Genomic DNA, 25,569 nt, shown 5'->3' with positions numbered 1-25,569 from the left:
TCATTTAACACTCATAAGATGAAGGAGACTGAGTGCAGATGAAGCGTGTATTTTTCTTCTCATGCTATTACTCAAAGACTAGAAAGGTAATTATGTCAGCCAAATACACTGGGATAATAACATCACCTGACAACAGAATGAAATCCAATGCAACACAAACCTGTGACCTCAAACTGCCATATTTTTAAGTTCAAAAGTTTATGCTTTAGTCTGAGCTGAATTTTATTAAATGCAGGGCTCCTATTCTTTAATTTCAACTCAAGTATTTCAGTTAATACAGTATACACACGCCATGTTGACATAGGCATGCAGGAAAGCCTTCGACTTGGCCAAGAAAGAATTACTGGATTTAAACAAGAATAGATTACAGGGGCAGACCTGAACCCCCTACTGACAGATCATGTAACAATAAGCTTCAGGGATTTTCAGCCAAAGACTGAGTCAAGTCAAGCATAGCTTTTTTCATAAACAATCTTAGCCTCAGTTTCAGTTTTGCTGCTCTGAATGACGAGGTGAGTAAGAAGAGTTCTGAGCAAGTACAGCAGACAAAGACCGAAATAAATTGTTGAGTGGCTGAGGGAAAAGCAATGGTGTGAGGGTATGAGACGTGTTGGTTGGCTGGAGAGAAAAGACTGATCATATTTCTTTCTGTGAGGTGGGGAAAGCCTGTGAGAGTTATGCAATGTTGTTGGGATATGGAGCCAGAAGGGGTGTAAACAACACCACTCCGAAGTGGGACAGGCCTAACCGTTGCCTGGTAACAAATATTTTGGGCAGGAAGACCAAGCAAACACGGCCCGCCTTCCAAAAGGAAATAGGGGCTGGCCTCATGAGCGCAGCACAAGTTAGTGGCTTCCCGAAAATACGCTAAGAGACAGGGGCAAGCAAAACAAAGCACATCAGGGGCATGAGACTACACTGTGTCTATTTTTTAACTGGCTCATTTGGAGTCTAGACCACCACAAGTTCTAAACAAACAAACTCTCAAGGAACAAAATAGTTTAGAGAGAGGATGGCAAACTTCAAACTCTTAATGTGGCTATTACTAGTACAGTGACTTAGGTATATAGCTTTTGAAGAGATAAAAACTGTTAGCTTATTTGTATGATGAAGATGCAATACCCACAACTTAGACTTTACAAGCTTTCAAATATAAACTGAAACCTGGACACAAGTACACTTCATTGACAAACTTCCTTTGATAGTTTTAAGTGTCTTATTGTTTTCAGTAGCTTTTATGTAGACATACTGAGGATTCCTTCAAAGCAGTAGCCCATTGATACTGAGTGGATTATCCTTATGAAATAAAGTTAATTTAATTGAATGCAAGGCAACTGAAGGTGGCTGAATATGCATTATCAATTCAATAAAAGATAATTGCTGCTCACCCTTTCCACAAAATATCAGCTGTAACGTCAGCCACTTGTCCATGAAAAAGTGGCTCATTTACTCGCGTTGTCTGACGCTGAATCTGTTTATTAACGCTTCATTAAATGAAATCTGTCTGAAAAGGCTGCAGTCAGTTTGCCTTGGGGTCCGCTTGTTACACACTCGCAATACAGTGAATAACAGCAAGATGCATTCATTTTTTTTTTTCATTTCACAGGCTACCACTACAACACGGGGCAAACAGGAGTTCTTACTAAACGCAAACATAACAACGTCAACTGTCCATGTACCACTGCCTGACGTTGAAAAGATACCGCTGACGGTTAAAAATGTGCTCAAACAGCAACAGCGGTCGTCGTAGTATACTCAGATTGTTTACAGATACTCAGGTTTGCACAGAAAGAACCCGGAAGCCATTTTGAGCCGCTGCTGCCTGTCACTCACAGCCGGTTACCACGGAAACCGGTTGCTAGGCGGCATAACAAAAAAGACCAAATTTATACGTCCTTACGTCAGAGGCAACGGCGTATCCATGGCTACTGAACGCTACACACACGCAGCAGAACCATAGACTGTAGCAGAACACATGGTCCAAGCCACTTGTTCATTATTTTCACATAATTTCAATAATCAATATAAAATTTAAGTAATGCATGTATTTGTAATGTTAGGATAGGTGAAAACATCACTAATATCAATATGCATTTCAATACATAGTAAAAAGCCTGTAGGGTCGATCAGCTGTTTTTCAGCAAACACGCCAAAGTACGACAGCCTACTCCTACTTTAGTTTCCTGTCATTGACTGTGTGTGTTTGGATGGGTTAAAATCATGGACACAGGCTATGAAACGCATAAATATCTCAAAATGGTCACAGTCAATCTGACGGAAAAGAATAATGAAAATTTGACAAACGAAACTGATTTTGGAATAGCGTATAAATAGCACGCCACTTTTAAGGACATTTCGGCGTGCCATGTCACCCTACCTTGCAACATTTATCACAAGTGTCCTGTTCAATTAGGCTATTTTAATTAGATTTTAGGCTGAAAGCTTTCATTCCTCCTTGGATTTAGTCGAATCTACAATCTGGAAATATGTAGCATAATTTTGTTAGATTGTTAGAATTTTGTTTAAGTTAGAATAAAATATAGGCTAGGCTAGAACACATATCCTAGGAACATGGCTTTATTTCAACAGAGTTATTAGGTTACTTTGCTAAATTTTCAAAGTCAAAATGACTTGGTAGTTCTAGTGTTAAGAGGAACAACATGGGCTATCTTATCTTGTCACTGTGAACTGTGTTTGTAGCCTAGGCTATAGGCTATTTATCAGCATACAATGCTAAAATAGCGGTAGCCTATGGCCTATTAGTCCGTGATTCCTTGATCTCGCCCCGTCCATCCCTGCTACTATCGTTTATGTCCTGGTGATGTGTGCTGCGTTATTAGCCATTCACCTCAATAATTCCCCATCATGAACAACTTACATCGACGGAGTTAGTCATCCCGGCACAGCAGCACAGCACCGGCAACGGCAGCCCGGATGGGACACAACGTCCTCTGTGGATCCTCGTCTCTGACGTTGTTCAGGCGCTGACTAATAGCCTATAACTTGTTATCAACAGCTCTTCCCTTGTTGCTCACGCCTTTTCACACACAGGTCCTTACACAGCCGCATGCCCGCCCAGCGATATTGTTTGACATCACAATTAAAAAACGTGTTGTAGCCTATTTTGGGCTAGATTTTCATTCATGATTTCCCGCCCTGTCTTCCCGCATTTAGCCCGCGGAGCAATCCCCCGGACCGAAGCCAAACATCCCACCTGCCACATTCCCATGGTGTCCTCTTGTAGGCTATAATAATGAATCACTTTCTGCTCGGCCGGGTGTTTGCAATGACAGGCGCCGATATCCGTCACTGCTGCCCACTGTCCATGACAGAATTACACTGCTGTTTTCAGATTTTGTTATTTTTGTGGGTTTGAATGAGGCTGCTGATGCTGCTCTGAGTGTGCCACAGAGTTTTGCCTACATTAAAATCCATAATGTAAATCTAACTTAATGACAGAGTGCATCCGGAATGCAGCCCAGCCTATAGGCATTTTTCAACCTGCAATAGGTCCTAAGTCCATGGCGCCGTGCCTGCATGACTTCAGGTTTAGTGTTCAGTCACAGATGAAAAGGAGACTTTCCTCCCATTAGACGTTAAGCTCTCAAGATTAGAGGACTCCCAAGGGCGTGTCCTGAGAAACTTTACAGCAGGATTTCCCTTGCATGCCTGACAGGATTCAGTCCCGGAGTGACATAGACCCCTGGGTGTTAGCCTACTTATGCCTAACTAAGACCCTTTCTTCAGGCTACTGTAGGCTATGACTACATTTTCTGATGTTTTCCAGTTTATGCTCAAGCCCTACATGATATTCAGACTGACAATGGCTACAGAATATCATGTGCTCTGTTCGTTTAATAACTAAAAATCACGTTGAAGTCCATAGATGACTATGTGCCGTTGTTTTTGAACTAAATGAATCCAAATGGCTAGACACCTTGGACATTATGTATATTAGCCTATGTCTTCTCTTGACGCAGCCTAGCCATGACCCAAACAATGTTCCAGTCCAGATAGACGCATAGATAGCCCTAAATAGATACTTTCCATATTTATCACTGTGCAGTTTCTTAAAATTTCCTCTCACAAAATTGTCAGACAGTGAGAAATCTCTGTGTCTGTCTGTGATAGTATAAAAAAACATCTATTATTATCCGTCGGCGAGGTGAGCTTCTGGTCCATTTCAGTGGGAGAGGGATTCCCTCAACGTCACCAAGGATACCAAACACAACACCAAAGCACAAATATGGGCATGTACGTCAGCGGAACTCCGAGGCGGGACTTAGACACTAGAAATGCCTTGGTTGTACTCGAGGAGGATGGATTCATTCATAAGACAAGATCTGCTACTGTGCACCGTAATACAAGCTAACGTCCTCCGGCGTAACGTCCGGCGTAACGTGGACGGACTTTATGGATCTATAATCGCATATTTGCCGGATAAAGCCTCGAGGATTTAAACCTAAACGAGAGGACTTTTAACAGATTGAGTTGGACACTTTCCCCCGTAAACGCGGGGAACTGGATTAAGCTTCTTCATGCAACTTTTTTGGAAAGAAACCAAGAGCATCTCACCGGGGAATAACAAAAAGATCAGCAAGGGTAAGTCAGTAATTGACTTTATGTGAACGATTTAGCTGAATGACATGTTGGAAATAGGCTAAATGTTTGCTTAAAAATCAGCGTTGTAAAGTTGGGGCTGAAACTGTCCACCGCTGCCCGTCAGTCGGCTTAATATGAGACGCGTAGTCTACAGACTTCTTTCTCAGTTGTTGATAGGCTATTGCTTTTACAAAATAACTCAACATGTCCTTATGTAGGCGTATAAAAAACGTTGCTTGTGTTGTTATTATAAGGATGTTCTTGAATTTATGAATTTATGCAAAGAAAAGTCATTCGCCCCGCTGCTGGTGGGATTATCCATATTTTACTCCGTTTAAATCATTATCAAAGTAATCATTTGAGTCAGGCTAACTGCATCGCCTATAATATAAGTCATTCTCTCCTTACAATAACCCTTCTTTAGTAGCCTAAATCTTCTTGTGTGTGCCGCTGCCCTGTCGCCGCAGGTGACATCGCGCTCTCTCCGGCAACTGCAGGTGTCGCGTTCTCTCTCGGTCCCTGCGGGGAGATGTACCAAGGGTTCCCCGGCGACCCAGACAGCGGATCCCGTGGAAGCTCGTCTCCATCCATAGAGTCCCAGTACCTTTCCTCCGTGGACTCCTTCGGGAGCCCGCCGACCACCAGTGCTCCGCAGGTAAGTTCATCAGCAAATGTTGCAGCTGTTTTTTGTTTGTTTATTTATTTATAAATGCAACAGGTCTGACTTATGGCATAGCCTACGTGCAGAGATGTGCTTATAGGCTACTTTACTTTAGTAGGCTATAGTCTACTGGTCTATACGTTAAATACGACATGTGCTTTTGCTAACCTGAAGATAAATAAACAATGTGGAGTACTCTATAGATAGCAACACATAGGTCTACATATATTTATTTGTTTTATAATTTTATAGACTATTATTACATATGGTTTATTGACCATGGCTTATTTTAACACTAGGTTTTATGCTTTATAGGTGATACTTTAGCACCCTTTAGGCCATATGTGTTTTGTAGCCTATATGACATGTAGGCCATAAATAAATAAAATAAAGAGCATAACCTTAACTGTGCTAGGCTATTAGGCTGTATTAGTGGGCATGCAACCTAATCATGTAATAAAGGTACCTGTAACCATATAAAGGAAAATAGCAAACATGGACCAATTCAAGTGACTCAACATATAGACATAGGCTATAGAGTTTTTTTATTGTAGGCTGGAGATGTTCCTAATGGAAAATCATACATTTGGACTAATGCGTTCCTGCAGTCAGACAGACCTATAAATAGTGTAACCATTTCCATATCTATATACATTTACCCATCTGCTATAGTAGCCCCGGTAGCGGCCCTCAGGCTTTGACAACGTGCTCGGTTCACAGCACGCCGCAGAACTGATGACAGCTCTGGAACTCTCCTACGTCAGTGCCGGAGCTCCGCCCCTCCCCACTCTGCCAACTTCTCTCCTTCCACGCGCTCCGCTCTCCTCTCACAAGCCTCGCCGTGACGTAAATGCTTGTTCTATTTTGGAGCGCTACGTCGCGTTGTCAAGGGGAACACCGGGGGTGTGACGGGGGAGGAGGAAGGAGGAGGGGGGAGACGCGCTGCGAGAGAGACGATTGGTCGAGGCTTCTCTTTCAGAGCCGCCCGTCCCAATGCCTTAACACGCTTCATATGAATATTCATGAACCTCGCCGCTGTCCTCCTCCCGTCTAAAATGAAACAAAAAAGACAAGCGACAGATTTGAGTTTCTGTGTATTTTTAGACCAATAAACTGATACATAGGCTACAGGTTGTAACACAGCAACAAACACTGATTAAAAAGTAGGCTAGTGAATTCAATATTTACACTTTATTTATAGCCAACGCTTTTTCCATTTTTCCTTTGCTCTTACAAACACAATTGTAATTTACTCATCATGTTCCTCTTGTTAGATTAGATAGCCAACATTTTCCCACACTTTTTGAAATCATATTCTACATCCAAGCCTACTTGTTCCACCACTTTACTCATATCCCCCATGCTGTAGCCAACATGTAGCCTATATTGCATTACAAATGAATAGTATTGTATTGGGAGCAAGGGTATTGTTATTTTCTTAAATAAATGTACATATTTCCAGTCATGCCATAGGCCTATCTTCCTTAATTTCATGTATAGACGGTTAACAATTTAAAATAGGATCTTGATTAGAATTGATTGAGTTTAACACAGTGCATTAGTAATAATGGATGCTCGATAACAGCACTTGTTGTAGAGGTAAAGTTCTGCCTACTAAGTTTGGCATGGTGGTTGACAATTAGAGAAAACAGCTCATCCTGCTTGCATGCCTGCCTACAGTGGCTTCATATGGAGTGTAAAACTCTACTGGTTCGTGTCTTCTTTTCAGGAGTGTGTGTCAGCGGGAGCTGGCTTGAGCATTGTGGGTAGCAGGCCAGGGCCCAGTGTCGGAGGTGAGATGCCCGGTTCATTTGTGCCCACTGTCACTGCCATCACCACAAGTCAGGACCTGCAGTGGATGGTACAGCCGACCCTCGTCTCCTCCCAGGCCTCTGGACAGAGTGGGTCTACTGGTACCACAACCATGACCCAGCCAGTGTCACTGGTTGACCCATATGACATGCCAGGCCCAAGTTTTTCTTCGGGGTCTGGATTCACCCCTCCAAGTTCAGACACTCCGGGCCCAGCTCCGGGCCCCATGCGCCAGTCCAGAACCCGCAGCCGGCGTACACGAGACGAGTCTGTGAGTGACGATGGAGATGTTGGTGTGTTAGTAAGTGTGTGTGCTTGAAACTGTTTGTTTGTTGACCTTTGCATACACATGAAGTGTAGGTATAGTGTTTACATGGGAGCGGCAACTGCTGTTAAGCAGTAGTTTGTACATACACTTTCAGGGGCATGAGTAATAAACAAAAAAGGGTACTTCCCTGTGTACTTTGGGAACTTCTAATATACACAAATCTACTAAACAGGAAAGTAGGGGCACAAGGTCATGTCTATGTAGAGGGCTGTGTGGTAGGAGGCACAAGCCAGAAAATATTTACTGCCACAATGGGAGGATACGTTTTTAGAAAAGGGCAATTTTTTTTCTGAAGACACCAATAGCTGGGGCGGTCACTCTAACTGCCTCTCCACTGTGCCCATCACCACTACCTGGACAATATAAGATTTTCAAGAACAAAGACAAAAAGTTTATCCTAATGCGTGTTTTCTCTTCATTCTAGCTGACACCTGAGGAGGAGGAGAAAAGGCGTGTTCGGCGAGAGAGAAACAAGCTGGCTGCCGCCAAATGCAGAAACCGCAGACGGGAACTCACAGACAGACTGCAGTCGGTGAGCTTGGCCCTGTTGTAGCTGCCAAAATGAGTGATGATGATAATTACATACTTTACGTTCCCTCCCATAGCATTGCGGAGTGTGTTAATAAATGTGTGCACATGTGTATAAGAGAGATGATTATGGTAATGGGGTGTTTAGCTGTGGTGAAGACAATTATAATACTCAAGACAAACTATTGTACTCATGTTATTTATGGCCTAATTAAAGGGCTCTTATATAAGCTACCTTATACAAATGCAGGTGAATAATGTATTTCTGCTGGGATGGATACATCCACCTCCACCTCCACTGAAGTAGAGGTTTGGTGTAACTAACACTCCTTTTTTCTCTCTTTCTGCTACACATCTTCTTCCCTCCTCTACCCATTTCACCTCCCATTTTCTTGTTCCCCTGTCCCCGCCCTCCCTGCTTCTTTCATTCTCTCTACCTGCCCACAGGAGACAGACATACTGGAGGAGGAGAAGGCAGAGCTGGAAGCTGAGATCTCTGAGCTGCAGAAGGAGAAGGAGCGCCTGGAGTTTGTCCTGGTGGCCCACCAGCCGAACTGTAAGATCCCATACCAGGACCAACCCCAGCAGGGCTCAGCGCAGCTCCCTCCAATCCAGCCCCAGCTCCCTCCCCAGAACATACAACCTCCTGTCTCCATTGTGGGCTTGGCTGTGAAGGAGGACTCTTTCTATCTGCCTCCTGCCTACACAGCCCATCCGGCATCCACACAGTCCCAGCCTCCGGTTCAGCAGCAGCAAGTCCAGCAGCAGCCTCAGCCAGGGATAATGCAGGAGGTAGAGTTTTCTAGTTCTTTCTATGGCGCTCTTGAGCCTGCACCAGGTGGGCCGTGTCTTATGGCCAGCGACAGTGGTGGTGGTGGTGGTAACCATGACGATGCGGCCATTGGCAGCTACAACACCTCATACACATCTTCATTTGTGTTCACCTACCCAGAGGGAGCCTGCGGGGTCAGTGCCAACCAGCGGAACAGCAGTAGCGAGCAGTCATCTGATTCCCTGAACTCGCCTTCGCTGCTGGCACTCTGACTGACCGACAGACACACGCGCACACACGTCAACACACATATACATAATGGTCGTTACATGCACAGTACAGACAGTATCAGTCTCACAGATTGAGAAAAAACAAAACGACCAATCAATTGTTTCTGATTGGGTCAAAGTTTACACATTCAGAAATGCATTCCAATTAAGAGCCATAAAAAATGACACGAGTGCACATGAATTACGTTAGATCTGATCTTTAATAGTGAGCCTAAACAATAAACCATTTCTTGTTTTGCATTATCGGAATACTTGCAACTGGACAAGATGAGTGAATAAAAACTGAGTCACAAAATCAAGTCCAAGTTGCTCATCTTAAGTGCTCTGAATTAACAGATTAATTCACATATTCTCAATCTTTAACACGAGTGAGATATCCACAAGCTCACTTTACACTCTGACGAGCACCAGTGCCCCCACCTTGTTCCCTCTGTCGGTTGCCCCTTTTTCCAGTGCTCTTGCTCTCATCCTTTTCCATCCTTTTCTCCCTTCTTCCTCTTGCTGAATGTATTTGTGCAAATCTGAAATAGGGACGAAGGACACTTTGTACAGGGTCTTTTCTTGTGGGAGACATACAGCTGATTTCTTGCTCACCTCTAACCCTTCATCTGCTCGACTTCCCTCTGCTTCTTCATTTGCTGCTTGGACTTGGAAAGTTGGGGATCTGAGAATCACAGCCTCCACTAAATCTTGTGCTTTCTTCTCTCGTTTAAAAAAAAAATTCTTCTGCCGTCTGCCTACCTGCCATGCGACCCATCTCTGCCCATCTCTGTTTCTCCTCTTCTGTCTCTGTGTTTCTCCCTCTCTCTGAAGTCTTCAACCCCCGAGAGCCCGAAGACCCCCGAGAGCCCTTGGGACCTTGAGTGAATGACGGCCCAACTAACACGCCTTTTTGCACCCTCTCATACAAGGACATGGATGCAACCCCCCCATACAGAAGAACCTTTGACATGGAGCGCATTGCTCAAAGAGGATCCTTACAGTGAACAGCAGCTAAATACTTTGTCACACGCACATAAATGCATAATTGATGAATGCAAAATGCAAGACAGATGCCACTGTCTTCTGCTGAGCCATTTTTCAATGTTCACACAGTGATTAGACACATCTTGAGGTTAAAAGTGAGGATGGAGAGAGGATTAGCAGGAATGGAGGAAAGAAAGAAGTCGATTTTTTTCCATCGATTTTTGGAACCAAATGTTGAACAAAGCAAAAAAAAAAAAAGAAGAAAGAAAAAATCCTGCTCTTGCCAACTGTGTGGAAGGGTGATCTCAGTAAAAAAAACACCTCCATACCACAGAGCCTCATCACCCTGGGCCTACATGCGCATATTCAAACCATTGCTTTGAAGTCTCTGAACTGAAGATACAGACGTTTTGTTGCAGCGCACCAGCTCCGTGTTTTGCTCGGAATCAATCAGATGTGAACCGATGCCTTTATTTAGACCAGACGTGTTTTTTGTTGTGATTCAGACAACCTCTAAACATTGGGCTCAGTGGTCTCTGTACCTCCCTTGTTCTCTCAGCAGAGATGAGGCAGGGGTGCATTTTATTGTGAGTGCCACCACTCTGAGGCACCTGGCCCGTTTATTTCTTTCTTTATTGAGGTTGATGTGGCGAGTGAGCACAAAGCAAGACCTGGAAACAAAAAGGGGAGAACATGTGGGCTGATGTTGTGGAGTGAGCGTCCTTTCTTTGCCTGTGAATTTGTATAACTTGTTTTTTCCTGTATGTTTGAGTAAGAATTGTTATATATTTTTAATGTCTATGTTTGTTTGCGTGTTTGATTGTTTTTGCATTGACCTCTGCTTTCATTTGTACTGTTGCCGTTTCTTGTTTTTGTTCTGTTTGTTTTTTAATTGGGAGAGTTCCTTATAACTGTTACTATTATTATTGCATTGTAACAAGTGTTTCATTTTTTAATTGTATTTTCATTTGGCAACTTTGGAGGCATGTTGTGCACTACTAAAAAAAAATCTAATCTATAAGTATATGCATATACATATATACAGCTAACGTGTATATATAAGTGTATGTACCATGATTGTAAAGTATGAATGTCTGCAGATCTAAATGGAATATTTTTGTCAATGAAGAACAAGATAAAATGTTACTGAGGTTTAGTTTTAAAATTAATATTTTTCTAAAGGAACAACAAAAAAAACTATAATAAATTTAAAGTACTGCCCTGTCCCTCAACATGAAGCACTATGTCACTGCCTCTATCAATGTGTATTTATGTTTTATAAACAATATAAAGCACTATACAAGTTACATTAAATGTATGTTTATGATTATGATGTTAGACAGTTGTGGATAACGCCTTTGTTATTCTTGTTTGTTTTTTCTCTGTGAGGTCTGTCCCAATACTACTGACACCTTAATGCCACTTGATCATTAGAAGATGCAAAATGAGGAAAAAAAACTAGTGTGATTTAATGTCAATACACATATTAAAAGTGTTCAGACTACAACATAATGACTAAACTGTTTCATTTAAGGACAACATATTTCATACCCAGTATGCATTTCTGTCCAGTATAAACATATCACTCAATGAAATTATTTTCTAACTGAAATGTGTGTTCGAAGAATAACCGCAGTTTTAGCCTTGATATGAACATTATCATGTTAAAGTCCATTCTTGTATTCAAGCAAATATAGTGTCTAATTAAGATAAAAATGTATTATGATTATATTTGCTGGATAAGAAGATTTATTTTCAATAAATAAACATGTTTATTCAAAACAGTGGCTAGATTAATGATATAAAGTGTATAAATGTGGCTCTTGGTGGTCAGAAAATGGGCAGACCTCATTTTTAAAAAAATGTTAAAATAAGGACCGTGTTTGTAAAGGTGTTGGAGATGTCTTTTGATTTCTCTCCAAATGCAAATGTGATGAGAATATGTTCTGGTGTGAGAATAAGCATAAAACGTATTCAATAGTTCTCATGTACATAGGTTTTTGTGGTGCTACTTACAGTATGCTATAATGACGACGAGGCAGTTTCACATTGGTGGAAGGTTACACTTTGCTGTTGCTGAGGCTCCAGACAATGAGTATACTGCTTGTCTCAATGGGATATTTTATTAAGAATGGAAGCCAATAACACAGTGAATTCCTAGCAGCTGAAGCTCTGAGAGCCCAGTAATCACTCTATGATTTCATCATAGTTTAATATCAATTGCCTGCTACATCTTTAAGTGTGATAAACAGTTCTCAGAGGGTCCTTGTACTGTATGCACTCCACTCTTAAGCCACTGATCACCACACAACATATTAGAGTCAATCTTTCATCTAATTTCTTTGCCTTGAATTCAATTAAAATTGTCTGAATATGCATTAGATGATTTGTAAGGTTAAGGTTACAATCACACATGGGTTGCTAATGTACTGGAAAAGGCGGCACAGAAGGAAAAGGAGAAATATTTAGATACCAATTATAAGACAGAGAAACCGCCTGCACCTACCTGTACTGTACAATGGCTATGTTAGAGTTAACTGAACAAGAGCTTTCCTATTTTTCTATGATGAGGTGAATGTTGTTATGTATTTCTATTTTTCCACAAGCCCCATATATGCTCTGATTTCATAGTTTCCCTGGTATGAAACGCAATACTTATTATCCTCTTGGATAAACATAATGTAGCAAATCACGCAGTGCTCAAACTGACTGCTACTACATGTCAAGTGTGATGATGTATTGCTTTATCTATCAATTTTTGTGACAATATTAAAAGTTACCCTCAATATTTATTGTAACATTTAATTTTGAGACAATCATGAAGAAATCGGGTTACAATATCTCTATATTCCTCCACTTCAAAAATGCTTCTTCTCATAATTCTTTTTATCAACGTTTCATCGATTTTTGTTATACTGTAGTCTGTATTTCTTTTTCTGTGAGCAAAGGTTGCAATTCTGTCACATTTGGAAACACAGGATATATGACTTGATACACTTTAAGGTTACAGCAGTGAAAGGCCCAAAGAAACTTTGTTCTCTGTGAAACTGTAAAACTATAGCGCATGGATAACTACATAATTATCTCATGAAGGTGCATATCATTAAGCATAACTTACTAGTTTTCTGCACATCACTATAAATTACTGTTTACTTATTTTTATACCCTAATTTTCATTTGCTTTTTCTCTTGACGAGGACCAAAGTGTATGACAAATGTGCCATGTTGCTTTTTTAGTCCCTGCTCTCTGATTTTCTGTGTCCATATTTCAGCTTCTTGCCGTTTTTGCTGTTCTATAAAAGTTTACATGATAATGTTTTTTCTCGATTTCCAGACTGCAAAAGCTGGGTGAGCTGTCTCCTTTAATGTTGGTTTGACCAAATGCCATTCATTTCCAATTTGTGAAGAAATTACTCAAATAAACAACAAACTATAATATACTTGTCTCCCGCTTTTAAAAAGATGACCTTCATTTGACCTATGTTTTTGTTTGTGTACTAAAGAAAAAACATGTCGATTACCATCTTTGTGATTTGAGTTAAGAATGCAAGATGTGAGCAAGAAAAGAACAACTCAACAAAATATTCCCAAACTAAAAATGCATAGTCAGACAGACAAAAACAAAACAGAGGCAAAAGTTCAATTGACAAGGACTAAAAATATGTAGGCCTATAGGCTACGTGTAAAATGTGTTGTACGCTAATACACTAACTTAATCATAAAAAGGAGAAGCACTTACATCAATTCACTTAATTTATCAATTAAAGGGTTGTAATCAATAGTTTCTGTTTTAACAATGGATCCTGACTGCTTGTATCGTCGGTGTGATGAACTCAAAGAGATTTATAACTTGACTCTATAGTTCCCCTCTGCTCTACAGAACTTCATAAGGTCTTTTAACTCATTGTTTTGGTTTTACTGCCCACATTTTGCTGTTTTCATTTACTCACATTGCTCCCATAGTGTTGTTTTGGACGACACTATAGCGACTTCTACTAACTATAGCAATTAGGCAGACAAAAACAGAGATCAAGGGAAAGTGAATATCTGACTTTTGACAAGTGGCCAGAAACATGAGTTACTCCAAAATAAAAGTCAATGTTGCTCTGTATCTGCTGAATGTGTAAATAATCAAAAGGTATGCTAAATTTTAGGTTTAAACGGTATAGTCACAGATACTTTCACACATGCAGGTACTGGAACAAGTAAATGTGACCTATTTTTCTTTTTGTGCATTCAGGGAATTGCGGATCAACAACATTAACAATAACACAACACAAAAAAATATATATACAATAAGAAATGAGGCAGTAACAGAAAATATAAAAATAGATTTTACCAGGACAAATTTAATTCAATAAAAATACAAAACAATAAAACAAAAAGAAAACACATTTTATGAGAGAGATATCAATTAATATGTAGCCAATAAATTAATAGACCTTTAACATAGTAATTTCCCAGTTATTAAATAGGTTTTGATAGCTTATATGTTTGACAACAATTTAGAGACAGAGCCGAAGAGATATTGTAATTTAGCACAAAACAAATGAAAATTGGGAGTGCTTTGAAGCGTTCTACCCTTATTGATGTGAAATTTGCCAATAAGACATGATAGTTTAACAGAATCACTGATGGGTTGTAAGTCAGTATTGCAATTTAGAAACAAGATGTCTTCTAATATGGGTGTTAAAGGGTTAAAACTTTGAAAGATCAATAGAGCAAGTTCTATCCAGAAAAGAAAAGATGACTAATGGATTCAACTTGTAATTTACATGTAGAACATAAAGACATAAAGGGGAAAAATCTGTTTTAAATTTGTTTATTGTTTAATTTGTTTAAACATTGCAAATATATCTTGATTTTTATCAAGCTTTTATTTATATTTTATATCTTGATTGAAGCTGTAGCATTCGTTAAGGAACAATTATTAAAATAACAAACACTACAAATAATATGATAGTATTACAGTAAGTTTACACAAATATCAACAATTAGTATCTATGTAAAATAAATAAATAATAAAAAAGAACTTCATTAAATTTATTTGCAAGTAAAAGTGATTCATCATTGTTTGCTGAAAGTGTAACTTAGCAGTCTGTGTTGCTCTCTAGCGTTCGTAGATAACACTCACAGGACTATTTCTGGCTCTGGGACGGGAAGTTGCGTCACGGCAGCTGCCTGAGCTGTCCGGATGTAGCTGTCGTCACCCGACATTTGTTGTAAACATGGCGTCCGTGACAACAGGTGAGACCAGAAAGGCCCGGCTAGCCACGGCACCACTTAGCAACAATTTAAATATTTCGGTGTTTCACTCTCAATTAGACGTGGTCATTGCATTCATTTTGAATACTGTCGAGATTTTTATTTTATTTTTTTACACCCGAAGCTGTGGACGTCGCAGATGGCCGATACCTCTTTTTAATTCATTGCTTGGCGGAAGCTAACATAATGCTAATGACGAATGCTAACACATTGAACTTGCGATGCTCACTTAAATGTGTGATTTTACTTTAATTGATTACAACAGACGTATAGCGATAACGTTAACTGTGCACTGAATCGTTGGCTAGTTTAATCTTTGAGTGGGTTATGCTGGCTAGGTCATCGTCTTATGCTATCATGAGCTAACCAGCACTGAATCTCTATCAGATTTGGAGTTCAATTTCACACCCGATTGACGGTGTTCTCTTAATCATACTTTGTAATTGTACCTTTTTTAGTAAAACATGTATTGCGATCATTTGTGGTTCTGTCTTGTTTAGGCGCCTCAAATTAGATTTTAGCCACCATGTGAGTTTCGTGTCTAGCTATGAGTTCATCAGAACACGTTAGACAGAGCTATTGTTCTGGCAGCTGTTGTGCATCCTTCGCCCTGTATCTGTTACTCCAACCAAAAGGCGTTTCATAATTGGTGTTAAAAATAGCCTCCGGCTGGCCGTGGTCAGCAAGTGTTTGACCTCAGCATGCTGCTGTCTCTTCAGGTTTACGTCTCCTACTGGCGTTTTGTGCCAAGGCCCTCTCCTACTGTAGTCTACAGTATCACTGAGAACCACCATCTACAGTGTAACGTTAGCTTTATTTGTATTACTTTGAAGAGGCCAACTTACTGTTATTATGGTAGCTTATCTATGAATTTATTAATCTAAAAAATATTTCAGAGATTAATCGACAAAAGCATTCATTAGATTTAGAAGAGGTTTTACATTTAATTAAATTGTAAACATGAAAGTGTTCTTCAAATCCTTCCTGTTATATGATTGCTGTCTTTTATTTATCTTCTTAAGCCACCTCAGAGTGGATTCAGTTTTTCAAGGATGCTGGCATCCCAGCCGGCCTCGCAGTCACGTATGCGGTCTCATTCGTGGACAACAGGTAAGCTAATGCCTCTTTGTCATCACACTGTGTTGTACTGTGATCATGTAAATTTCCTTCCCATCACATCAGGGCCGTAGCTGAGCTGAAACACAATTGTCTCTTTCATCCACCGAGTTGTATCATCACAATTTACTGATTGGTTTAACTTATTAGTGTCAGTGATTCTTAAGAAGTTAATTATAAAGTTATGAAAATATATATGATAAACAATGTAATTACAATCTGCATGTGAAAATGAAAACCTGACATCAGAAGCATGGGGGATGAGTTCAGTTTGATTGCTGTCATCTGTCATTCTTCCTCCCTCTCTGGTGATATGCAGAAACCAAATACAGTGTGCAGCAAAGCTGTTTTCTAAGAAGCCATGAACCAAAGTACATTAATCCACAATGGCCAAAATAACATGGGGTAAACGCTTCAGGGAAAATAACAAATTGTGATTTTTCAGGCCATTATTAAAGCTGCTATTTAAATAGTCATTTTCCATTTTTATTGAACTTAAAAGCTGTATGGGATGGCATGAAAGCCAAATAATAGATCAATCACTATTGATGGCTTTGATTCAAAGCAGAGCTTGCAAATGCCATAAATGATTTTTCTTTACATTTTAATGACAAACATCAGTGCCCATTCTGTTAGATATATGTTTTACAAGCCCTGGCCCTGACAGGATAACTGGTAAGTTTCTTAAAGTCTGTGCAGATCAATTATGTGACATTTTTACCAATCTTTTTAACATGTCACTTACCCAGTATAAGGTCCCAAGACTGTGGAAGGAATCTGTGGTTGTCTCTGCGGCCAAGAACAGATACTCAAAAGAGCTTAATGACCTTAGGCCTATAGCCCTAACATCAATAGTGATGAAGACCTTTGAGCAATTGATCAAGCAAATCCTGTCTGATAAGGTTCACGGCATGCTTGACCCAATGCAATTTGCATACCAGGTTAATAGAGAAGATGATGCTACTACTACCTTACTTAATCTTCTGTATAAGCATCTTGAGGGGGAAAAACCCCATGCAAGGCTTTTATTTGTTGATTTCTCATCAGCTTTTAATACAATCCAAACACACCTTTTTTAGGCCCCAGTCAGTCACCGTTAATAGTGTTCTATCTCAGAAGCGGTTCTCATCAACATGCTCACCCCAGGGGTGTGTCCTGTCCCCACTATTGTATCTCCTATATACAAATGACTGTAGGAGTCACCACAATAACAGATTTCTTCTGAAGTTTGTGGACGACACGGTTTTAGCCAGTCTGCTCCAGGATGGAGGTTGGCCATGGGCCAGTTTTGAACAACTTTGTTAATTGGTGTGAGCACCACTTCTTGAAGTTAAATGTCCTTAAAACTAAAAGCATGGTCATAGACTTCATAGACATAGAGAAAACTCCCTACTCAACCTCTCCAACAATAATCAAGGGCTCACCTATTGAGACAGTGGAGTGTTACAAGTATCTAGGAACAGTTATTGACAAAAACTTGAACTTTGATCATGACACTGCTGTCTACAATAAGGGTCTTCAGAGGCTTCATTTTCTGCGCAGACTGAATACCTTTGATGTGGACAAAACTTTGATGACTCTATTTTATAAATCTTTTATTGAAATAAAAACTAACAGATACAAATTTTACAGCAATTAATGCCCTAAATTTGTACTGAGCCTGAGCTGCTGCTCAGAAGCACCCTACAGTGTTGAGGCTACCATCTCAACTTTTTGAGTACTTTTAGACTTTAGTTATCCAACGAAGGTTAAAATCAAGGGCAACTGGACTTGGTTGAAGATACTGGAAGACGTTTCGTCCCTCATCCAAAGGACTTCTTCAGTTCTGACTGACTGGCAGGGAAACTCAGCTATTTAACCTCAGTGGGGTCGTTGGCCCGGGTCATCGATACCGCTGGTCGTTAGTGTTCCTTGTTGCTGTGACGACAGTCGTTACAGTCGTTAAGACTACTTGTGGCCAAGACTGAACAACCATCGTTGGTATCTTCACCTGAGGCCAATAGGTTTAGACTTTAGAGGAACAAATAGATGTTTTATACGGTAATGGCTGTTCTTATCTCTCTTCATGTCTCATGAATGACATCTTTCACTGCTATTGTGACTAGCCATACTTGCTTATCTAAACAAATCAACATGCTGTTGCATTGATGTATGACATATACAGGTCCTGGCAGATAGCCATGTCCTTGCAGGTATCTAGCCTTTGTGTGCAATTATAAAGGGTAATCGCGTTTAGGAACTGAAGCAGAACAGAAATCCACGATTCTTGGTATTTTGGATTTGGTTCTAATTTGGTTCTGGTTTTTGGTCCCCAACCCTACTCCTTTGCACAGGTTGTTATGGCAGCTGTTATGGAACTGAAACTGTCAAGTGAATTATTTAGCTGTAAGTCTATTTGACTTAATGGTTACAACTCTGGGTTCGTTTTCACTGTGAACTAATGGGCAACAATGGGCACTGTTTTTCTTTGAGGGAAAAGAAGTACATGTACATATTTTCTGATTTTTTTTGTTACTGCAGAATTCACAAGAACATGCTGATGGACCTCAGTAAAGACATCATGATGGACCTCGGCATTACAGTCATTGGTGACATAATTGCCATTCTTAAACATGCCAAGCAGGTCTACAGGCAGGTGAGATCAGACTCAACATGTTTCATGTTCTGAAGTAATGAAATGTTGAAAATGGACGGTCCCACTTGTGTAGGCTTGTACAAACAAAATAACACTGGAATAGCTCCTCTATTACTGTGAACGCACTCATGGGGAATTGATGTCTTTCAAAGTCGCTGCTGTCATCAGCAGGGTTCATTGACTCTCAGTAGTCTGTGACTTTATATAACCTCTGTAATGTGTCTTCCATCATCAGGACATGTGCAAAATGGCCACAGAAGCCATCTCCTCAGGACAGACCAGTGTTAAAGCTGAGCTCAGAAGAACTGCCAATACTCGTAAGTATTTACATTTTACTTTTCTACATCGACCATAATTAAAACAGTTTTCCTTGTCAGAAGTTATAGTGATTTTTTTTTTTATAAATTGAAGTTTAGGGACACAACAGAATGGTAAGTGTTAAATGATGCATTTTTAGACTTTGTTTCTACTGTTTACACCCAGCGTGCTACATTGCTTTTTTTTATTAAGATGACCTATATATCAGCCCAACCACAACCAATGTGAATCAACAGTGGTCTGATAATACACTCTGCCTGCAGTGATTAAATCAAACAGTCCAACATTTCATCAGTGTCATAGAATTAGAGTTTGCAAATAAAAGTTAACCGTAGGGGTGGGTAAAAAGTCGATATGTCGGTATCATATGCTTTCTCATGCTAGATATTACACTGGTGCCATTCATTGATGTTTTATAAAATGCATAAGCACCTGTTTCTAATTTGTCCTGCCACACTGTCTCTAAACCGACCAAGTAAACAGGTCACATAACCGTTACGGATAGCCAGCCACGTTCTTCTTTATCATTCTGATCTTGTGGAGAAAATAGCGAACACTTTAGCACCACAGGTTGATGTTTCTATATGTCCCTCGGAAGAAATTAAGTTTCAATTTAGAAGAATGTTCTTTGATCCCTTTAAAAATAATAATAATACATTTGCAACTAAAGAAATTCTGCAGCTGTTGCGAATCAGATGAGGTTCGTTTTTGATTTGGTAGATTTGTCAGTGTGTATTGATGCACGGAATTATATTTTGGGCAGTTTGCAGACTGGGTATTCTGTACCTCGGTTACTGGCTCAGTATCATCTGTCTAGTTAAGGACTGTGTGGCATTTCAGAGATGTCACGTGTGTGTGTGTGTGTGAGAGAGAGAGAGAATCTGACCTGCAGCAACATAATTTTAAAAAATTGTGCTGTATATCTTTAATGCACACATCTGCATGTCTAAAAGGCCTCATGCAGGCCCAGCTGTCGTCTGATCTTGTCTTTAAGGACAGAACACGAAGAGCTCCTACAGAGAACAAGCTAAATCCTCAGCTACTTTTCTCTCTTTTTGTCCTTCTTTTTCTCAGCTGCCACTCGTATGATTGCCAACGCTTTGAGCCATGACTCCCCGCCGGCCACTCCTGCCCGTCGACCTGACAACCGCCTGTCCGTCACAGTGTCCAACACGCAAGCAAACAAGAGTAGCAAAGCAGGTAAATATTATGAAAAGTTCCTTTTCAGTCTCTTATTTCCTGTTCTTCTGGATGAGTCCTGTCTTTATTTATTTATTTATTTATTTTATTTTTTTCTACCTCTGTTTAATCCTCATGTACCCGCCACTTTGTTGGTCAGTTGTAAGTCAGCCAGCTGATGAGGGGAACGGTTTGCCAGGAGTGAAGCGCCGACGTGTGACAGCAGAGATGGAAGGCAAGTACATCATCAACATGCCCAAAGGCACAACGCCTCGTACACGCCGCATCCTGGCCCAGCAGGCCAAGAAAGGTAGGCCTGACCCAGTGGCCTCGCCGACAACACGCTCAAATAATGCTGTCGCTCACCACCGCTAATCAATACTAAAAGTTTTAATGGAGTTCCATCATACTAAATCTGAATCAGGTGACCCAGGGCTGAGCCTGCTTGAATCCCTTGTCTTTACTGATACTCCCCTACTAATACTTCCCATTGCACCAACAATTAATCCCTCTGTCAAACTGTTCTTGTTTTTTTCCTTTGTTCCTTTTGATTTTACTAAAAAAATCTTTGTCTGGTCTTTTTTTCCATGGCATGAATTCTCCAGTGGGCTCTGTATCTGAAAAGAGTTGCAATGCTGTAAACTGCTCACATTTATTCATATTTATTTCACGAAAGAAAACCATTATGAGCCCTACCTTCCACTCTGTCAGGTTGGCTTCTGTCAGTTATCACTTTTAAATGCATGTACCCCTTTTTTTCCGGGCCAAATTTTGGAAACTTGCTCAATTGATCTGCTACTTTAACTTGTTCTTTTGACTAGTACAGCACTGACTCGTTGAGCTGGTAACTGCTGCGTTAGATACATTGGGAGCCCATTTTAATAAAACCTTAAACACCTTAAATGTTCATGTGACACACTGTTTTGTACTGCAACACTCTCAGCAGTTAAAATACAGTAATGATAAGATTTTTCTGTTATGATCGGCAGCATGTGGCTAACTGATTATTTCTCCATCACTAATGAGTTATCAAAACATGAGCCAAACAGTCACAATAGTTTCTGTGTAAAACTTTCCAATTGCCTGTTGCTTTGCTCCTCAAAAAGGTTTGAAACGCACCTCTGTGTTTGCAAGACTTGGGGCTGAATCAAAGGCAGACACAACAACAAGCAATAACAAGGTGAGGCCTGTCACTATGTCGTGATAGCACGCTTTGTATTGTATTGGAACAGGCAAAAAGATAAGCTCTGTGCTCATAATGCTCACGTTTGACAGCCCACCGGTGTGTTCAGTCGCCTGGACAGAGGGCCGGAAGAGGCAAACAGGCTGAGGCTGGCCAAAATGGCTGGAAACATGATGTAGATGACGGGGACAACAGCGACGGAGACTGCTCTGTCCTCCAGTATGCTGGCGTCCTCAAGAGACCCGCACCCTCCCAGACGAAAGAGCCAGCCACCAAACCACCGCCGACCACCCTGCGGCGCCTGGGAGGCAAATTCAAACTACCTCCCTCTGACACTCCCACCTCTTCCTCCACCTCCGCTTCTTCCCTCAATGGCCTCCCCCCCGCCAAGATTAGTGTGCTTCAGAGACTGGGCAAGCTCCCTTCCACACACCCGAACAAGGCTTTGTCGCCCACGCCTGCCGACACACAGGACAACAGGGTGACCAGCACCAGGCCCAAAGCCCAGGAGAGACTAACCATAGCGAGCCCCAAGGTCAGCAGCAGCACTGGGGCCTTAGCTGGAGGAGCAGCAGCAGGAGGAGGAGAGTCTTTGGGTGCCCAGATGGACGTTAGGGCTATCAGTGTTTTTAAGAGACTGGGCAGCAAGAAAACTTAACACATACAATCCTAAAACTAAGAATAGACTGTTTCTATATGTCCTTTATAGAATTTTTATCACAACCTTTTTGCATTAATCCTGACAACATGCAGGACAGCTGATTGGAGCGTTTTTCTTGTTCAGTCTGAGTGCGTGGACGTTTTTAATGCTGCATTGTGGCTTTAGGGTTACTCTTAGATAAAAACCTATGATTTCTTTTTTTTTTTTTACACTTTAGTTATTGGATAATCACCTTTTGTTTAGTGTCCAAGCTTTTAATTTGAGGGCTCAAAGTTCTCTGTATTACGTTGCTCAACCAGGAAGCTATTTCCTCATGTCTCCGTTATATCTGCTGTTTATCATTTGTAAAGAAATATATGTTTAACTATATTTGTGAGCTTAAGGCATGAGCATGACGTCAACCAGGCTGCCATAATGGTGGTTTGAATTTTACCCTTTAACTCCACATATAAGGATGCTGCTGCCCAAACTTCCCCTTGTTTGAGTCCTCCTGAATTTAAGTAAGTAGTTGAAAATGCCTGAAAGTGAATTTATTTCTTTTTCTCAAAATGATGTAAAACACATTGAAGTTTTATTCCACACCACAAGCAATTTAAGTTTATTCTTGTTTTAAAACACAGGAGTGCAGACTAGCTAAGAGGTGAGGATTAAACGTTTCTCTTTGTTGCACCATCTCAAAATGACCTTATCATGTTTTGAAAGTAAAAAATGGGTAAAAGTTCTTATTTTCAGTGTGTGGAAAACAAAACTCAAATGGTTACACAGAACGACCTCTCTGAACACTTGAATCAAGGAAAAGCACCACACTTCCTCCTCTTCTTCTGCATTTTGTAGGGTAGAAGTTCACACCTCTGAACCATGTCAACTTTTCTACCATAGTACTAAACATTTTCTAAAACCACCAACTTGAAGGTCAGATCAGTAGAATATCATTTATTTTGAAATGCAATGTATAGATTTGTTAGACTTTATTTCAAACCACACAGAACCTGCTGCATATTTTTCTATGTGGACAGTCTTGTATTATGTATCCATGAAATGAAACTCCGTCAGGCCTGGTGTCAGTAGGAAGTTCACCTTTATCCCCAGTATGGGCCATTAACACCTGTGTACTCTTTTGGTCTTTCAGACTTCACACCAGAACTTTGTAACACTGTAAATATTTGAAGTAGTTAAAATCACATCGCAGAGCAAAACACACCTTGAACTGTCTGAATTTTTTGAAGATATTATGGGAGAAAGTCTTGAATTTGGAGAACCCTTGGAAAATAATTAAAAGAGAAAAGGGTCCAAATGTCTTTGCTGTTCTTTTTCTCTGTGTGTATGTGAAGGAGATATTTTCAGTGTATGTCATTGGCACAAACTGTTCTTTGCGACTCTTTTTAAGTATTGACATGACAACAAAGTCAATATTTATATTCCCCTGGGATCATGTAGCTGATCCTTTATCAATAAACCCATTAAATTCCTGCTCCTCTCACAAAGAGGTAGCTACTGCTGCATAATGTTGGCTGACATGTCGGCGCGTTATGTTAATGATGTTTCATCAGAGAATGCTTCTTTACTCTGATCAGCTGCAGCTGGGAACACGTCTGGCATCCAGATCTTAACTGTATTTTTAAAAAACGTTTACATCGGTTTACCTCCTCAGTACAAATACATGGGTAATGTCAAAAATGGAACATGTGGCCACTTGGTGGACAGAAACGACATAATTACATGCGGCTGTTGGCTGCTTCAGACATGAGGTTCCCTTTAAATGGAAAGGTCAACATTTCATCTAGCCTATATTTAGATGACATGATCTCACAGCAGTATTATTGTAATTTTTACACATGATCTGTAGAGAGCTACTGTAGGTATAAAACAGCTGTGGTGACTCCCAAATATCATGTTTGTGCACTGGTGTGATGCTGACCACCTTATTTTAAAGATTAAAAAGACAGAAGACATGAAGTTTACTTGAGGACAGTAAGTGAATATGAGCTAGTTATAGAATCCATGGACAATCCCATCAGTCAAGTCCGTCTCCATTTATCTATAAATACCCTGAGGTCCACACTGATGACACATTTAAATACCTGAACTATGTATGCTAGTTATTTTATCCATCAGTGCTTTAAAGTACGAGATACAGGATTAACAGCTTGATATAACATTTCAGTCCCTCTATTTAGCATGCATGAGTTCTATCTAAACATATTGTCTATAAAACAGATATAAGTAGTTAATGTATTTGTCAACAACACATAATGAATGACAAAATAGTAAAACTCACTTGTATTGATATAAAATAATATTTGTTGACAAATACTGTACATTAAACAGGAAATGTCCTTGTACAACTACATTATAGTGTGTTATATACAATTTATTAAATGTTTACATAGTGAAGTGTTAAGTGTCAGTAACAAAAAAATCTAATTACTCATCTTGTGCAGTCTGAAATCAAACAAATGTCGTTGATGCTGAATTCCAATTCCCCACAGGGACAATTGAGTATTTCCAAATTAGAAAATGATTCAAGCAGGAAAGGTAAGAAAACCTCCTGCTTGTGACACTTGGCACTTTAGAATTCAGTACAAATATTTGAAACTGCAAGTGTTTACGTGACTCACAGAGGATACCCTTAACCTCATGTGAGGCTTTCCTCTGTATGTGCTGCTGCTTATGAACCAGGTGAATCACACCTCAGACATGCATGGTTGTTAATAAATCTGGAAGAAAAAAGGTGATAACCTTGCAGAAAATGATGTATAATTTATGCAGAGATAAGACTGGTGAGCTGCAGGTTTACCATACATCAGGGGTTTTCAAAGTGTGAGGCAGGCCTCCCTAGGGGGGCTCCAAACAGTTTCAGGGGAGGCTCATTGAATGGAGGTGACACAATAGTACATTACTTGCATTAGTTTACACAGAATAGCCTATGTGTTTGAGTTCAGAGATACAGTAGTTTGGGGGAACTGTTTTCCCCCAACAGAGTCAGGAACTTATAAATGCCTTAGGACAGACCTTTTTTAAAAACTATTTAGTCAGAAGTTATGTAAAACAGCAATTTAAGGTTATCTTGGCTCAAATGTGTCTATGGGATCAGATCATATAATCATGATCTCATAGGCATCCAGGAACTGAGCGAAACTTACCAAAACTAAAGGTGGGGGGGGGGGGGGGGGGGGGGGGGGGGGGCTTTGAAAACCCCCTGCCATACATCACATCAAATGGGTGTAAGTGACACTATCTCCCCTAGAGGTCG

The 25,569-nt window shown here is 40.3% G+C and overlaps 2 protein-coding genes across 6 annotated transcripts; both read left to right on the top strand.

Moving 5' to 3' along the window:
* The first annotated feature begins 4,395 nt into the window (after nucleotides 1–4,395).
* On the top strand, nucleotides 4,396–13,397 carry fosb (FBJ murine osteosarcoma viral oncogene homolog B). 5 transcript variants are annotated; one of them, XM_038693828.1, is made up of 6 exons: nucleotides 4,396–4,602; nucleotides 5,070–5,257; nucleotides 6,993–7,376; nucleotides 7,828–7,935; nucleotides 8,379–8,723; nucleotides 9,807–13,397. In XM_038693828.1, exons 1-6 carry the CDS (start codon nucleotides 4,539–4,541, stop codon nucleotides 9,858–9,860), a joined length of 1,143 nt encoding a protein of 380 aa, XP_038549756.1. In that variant the 5' UTR covers nucleotides 4,396–4,538; the 3' UTR covers nucleotides 9,861–13,397. The 5 variants fall into 5 exon arrangements, with proteins under 5 accessions (XP_038549756.1, XP_038549755.1, XP_038549754.1 ...); XM_038693827.1 differs by having other exon boundaries at nucleotides 8,884–13,397; XM_038693826.1 differs by having other exon boundaries at nucleotides 5,100–5,257; nucleotides 8,379–13,397.
* Nucleotides 13,398–15,146: 1,749 nt separating this feature from the next.
* Nucleotides 15,147–23,614, top strand: cunh19orf47 (chromosome unknown C19orf47 homolog). The gene is given in 9 exon segments (XM_038693706.1): nucleotides 15,147–15,206; nucleotides 16,247–16,334; nucleotides 18,861–18,975; nucleotides 19,211–19,292; nucleotides 20,368–20,493; nucleotides 20,633–20,782; nucleotides 21,579–21,652; nucleotides 21,748–21,826; nucleotides 21,829–23,614. Coding segments are annotated over 9 exon segments (1,218 nt in total). The 5' UTR covers nucleotides 15,147–15,187; the 3' UTR covers nucleotides 22,314–23,614.
* The last annotated feature ends 1,955 nt before the right edge of the window (nucleotides 23,615–25,569 follow it).

This window comes from Micropterus salmoides, unplaced genomic scaffold (assembly GCF_014851395.1).
Source record: "Micropterus salmoides isolate LMB-PRFRI ecotype aquatic unplaced genomic scaffold, ASM1485139v1 Ms_hic_scaffold_3, whole genome shotgun sequence".
In the NCBI taxonomy this organism is placed as follows: domain Eukaryota; kingdom Metazoa; phylum Chordata; class Actinopteri; order Centrarchiformes; family Centrarchidae; genus Micropterus; species Micropterus salmoides.
The sequence above is the reverse complement of the archived record's forward strand: the minus strand, read 5'-3'. Positions and strand labels throughout refer to the sequence as shown.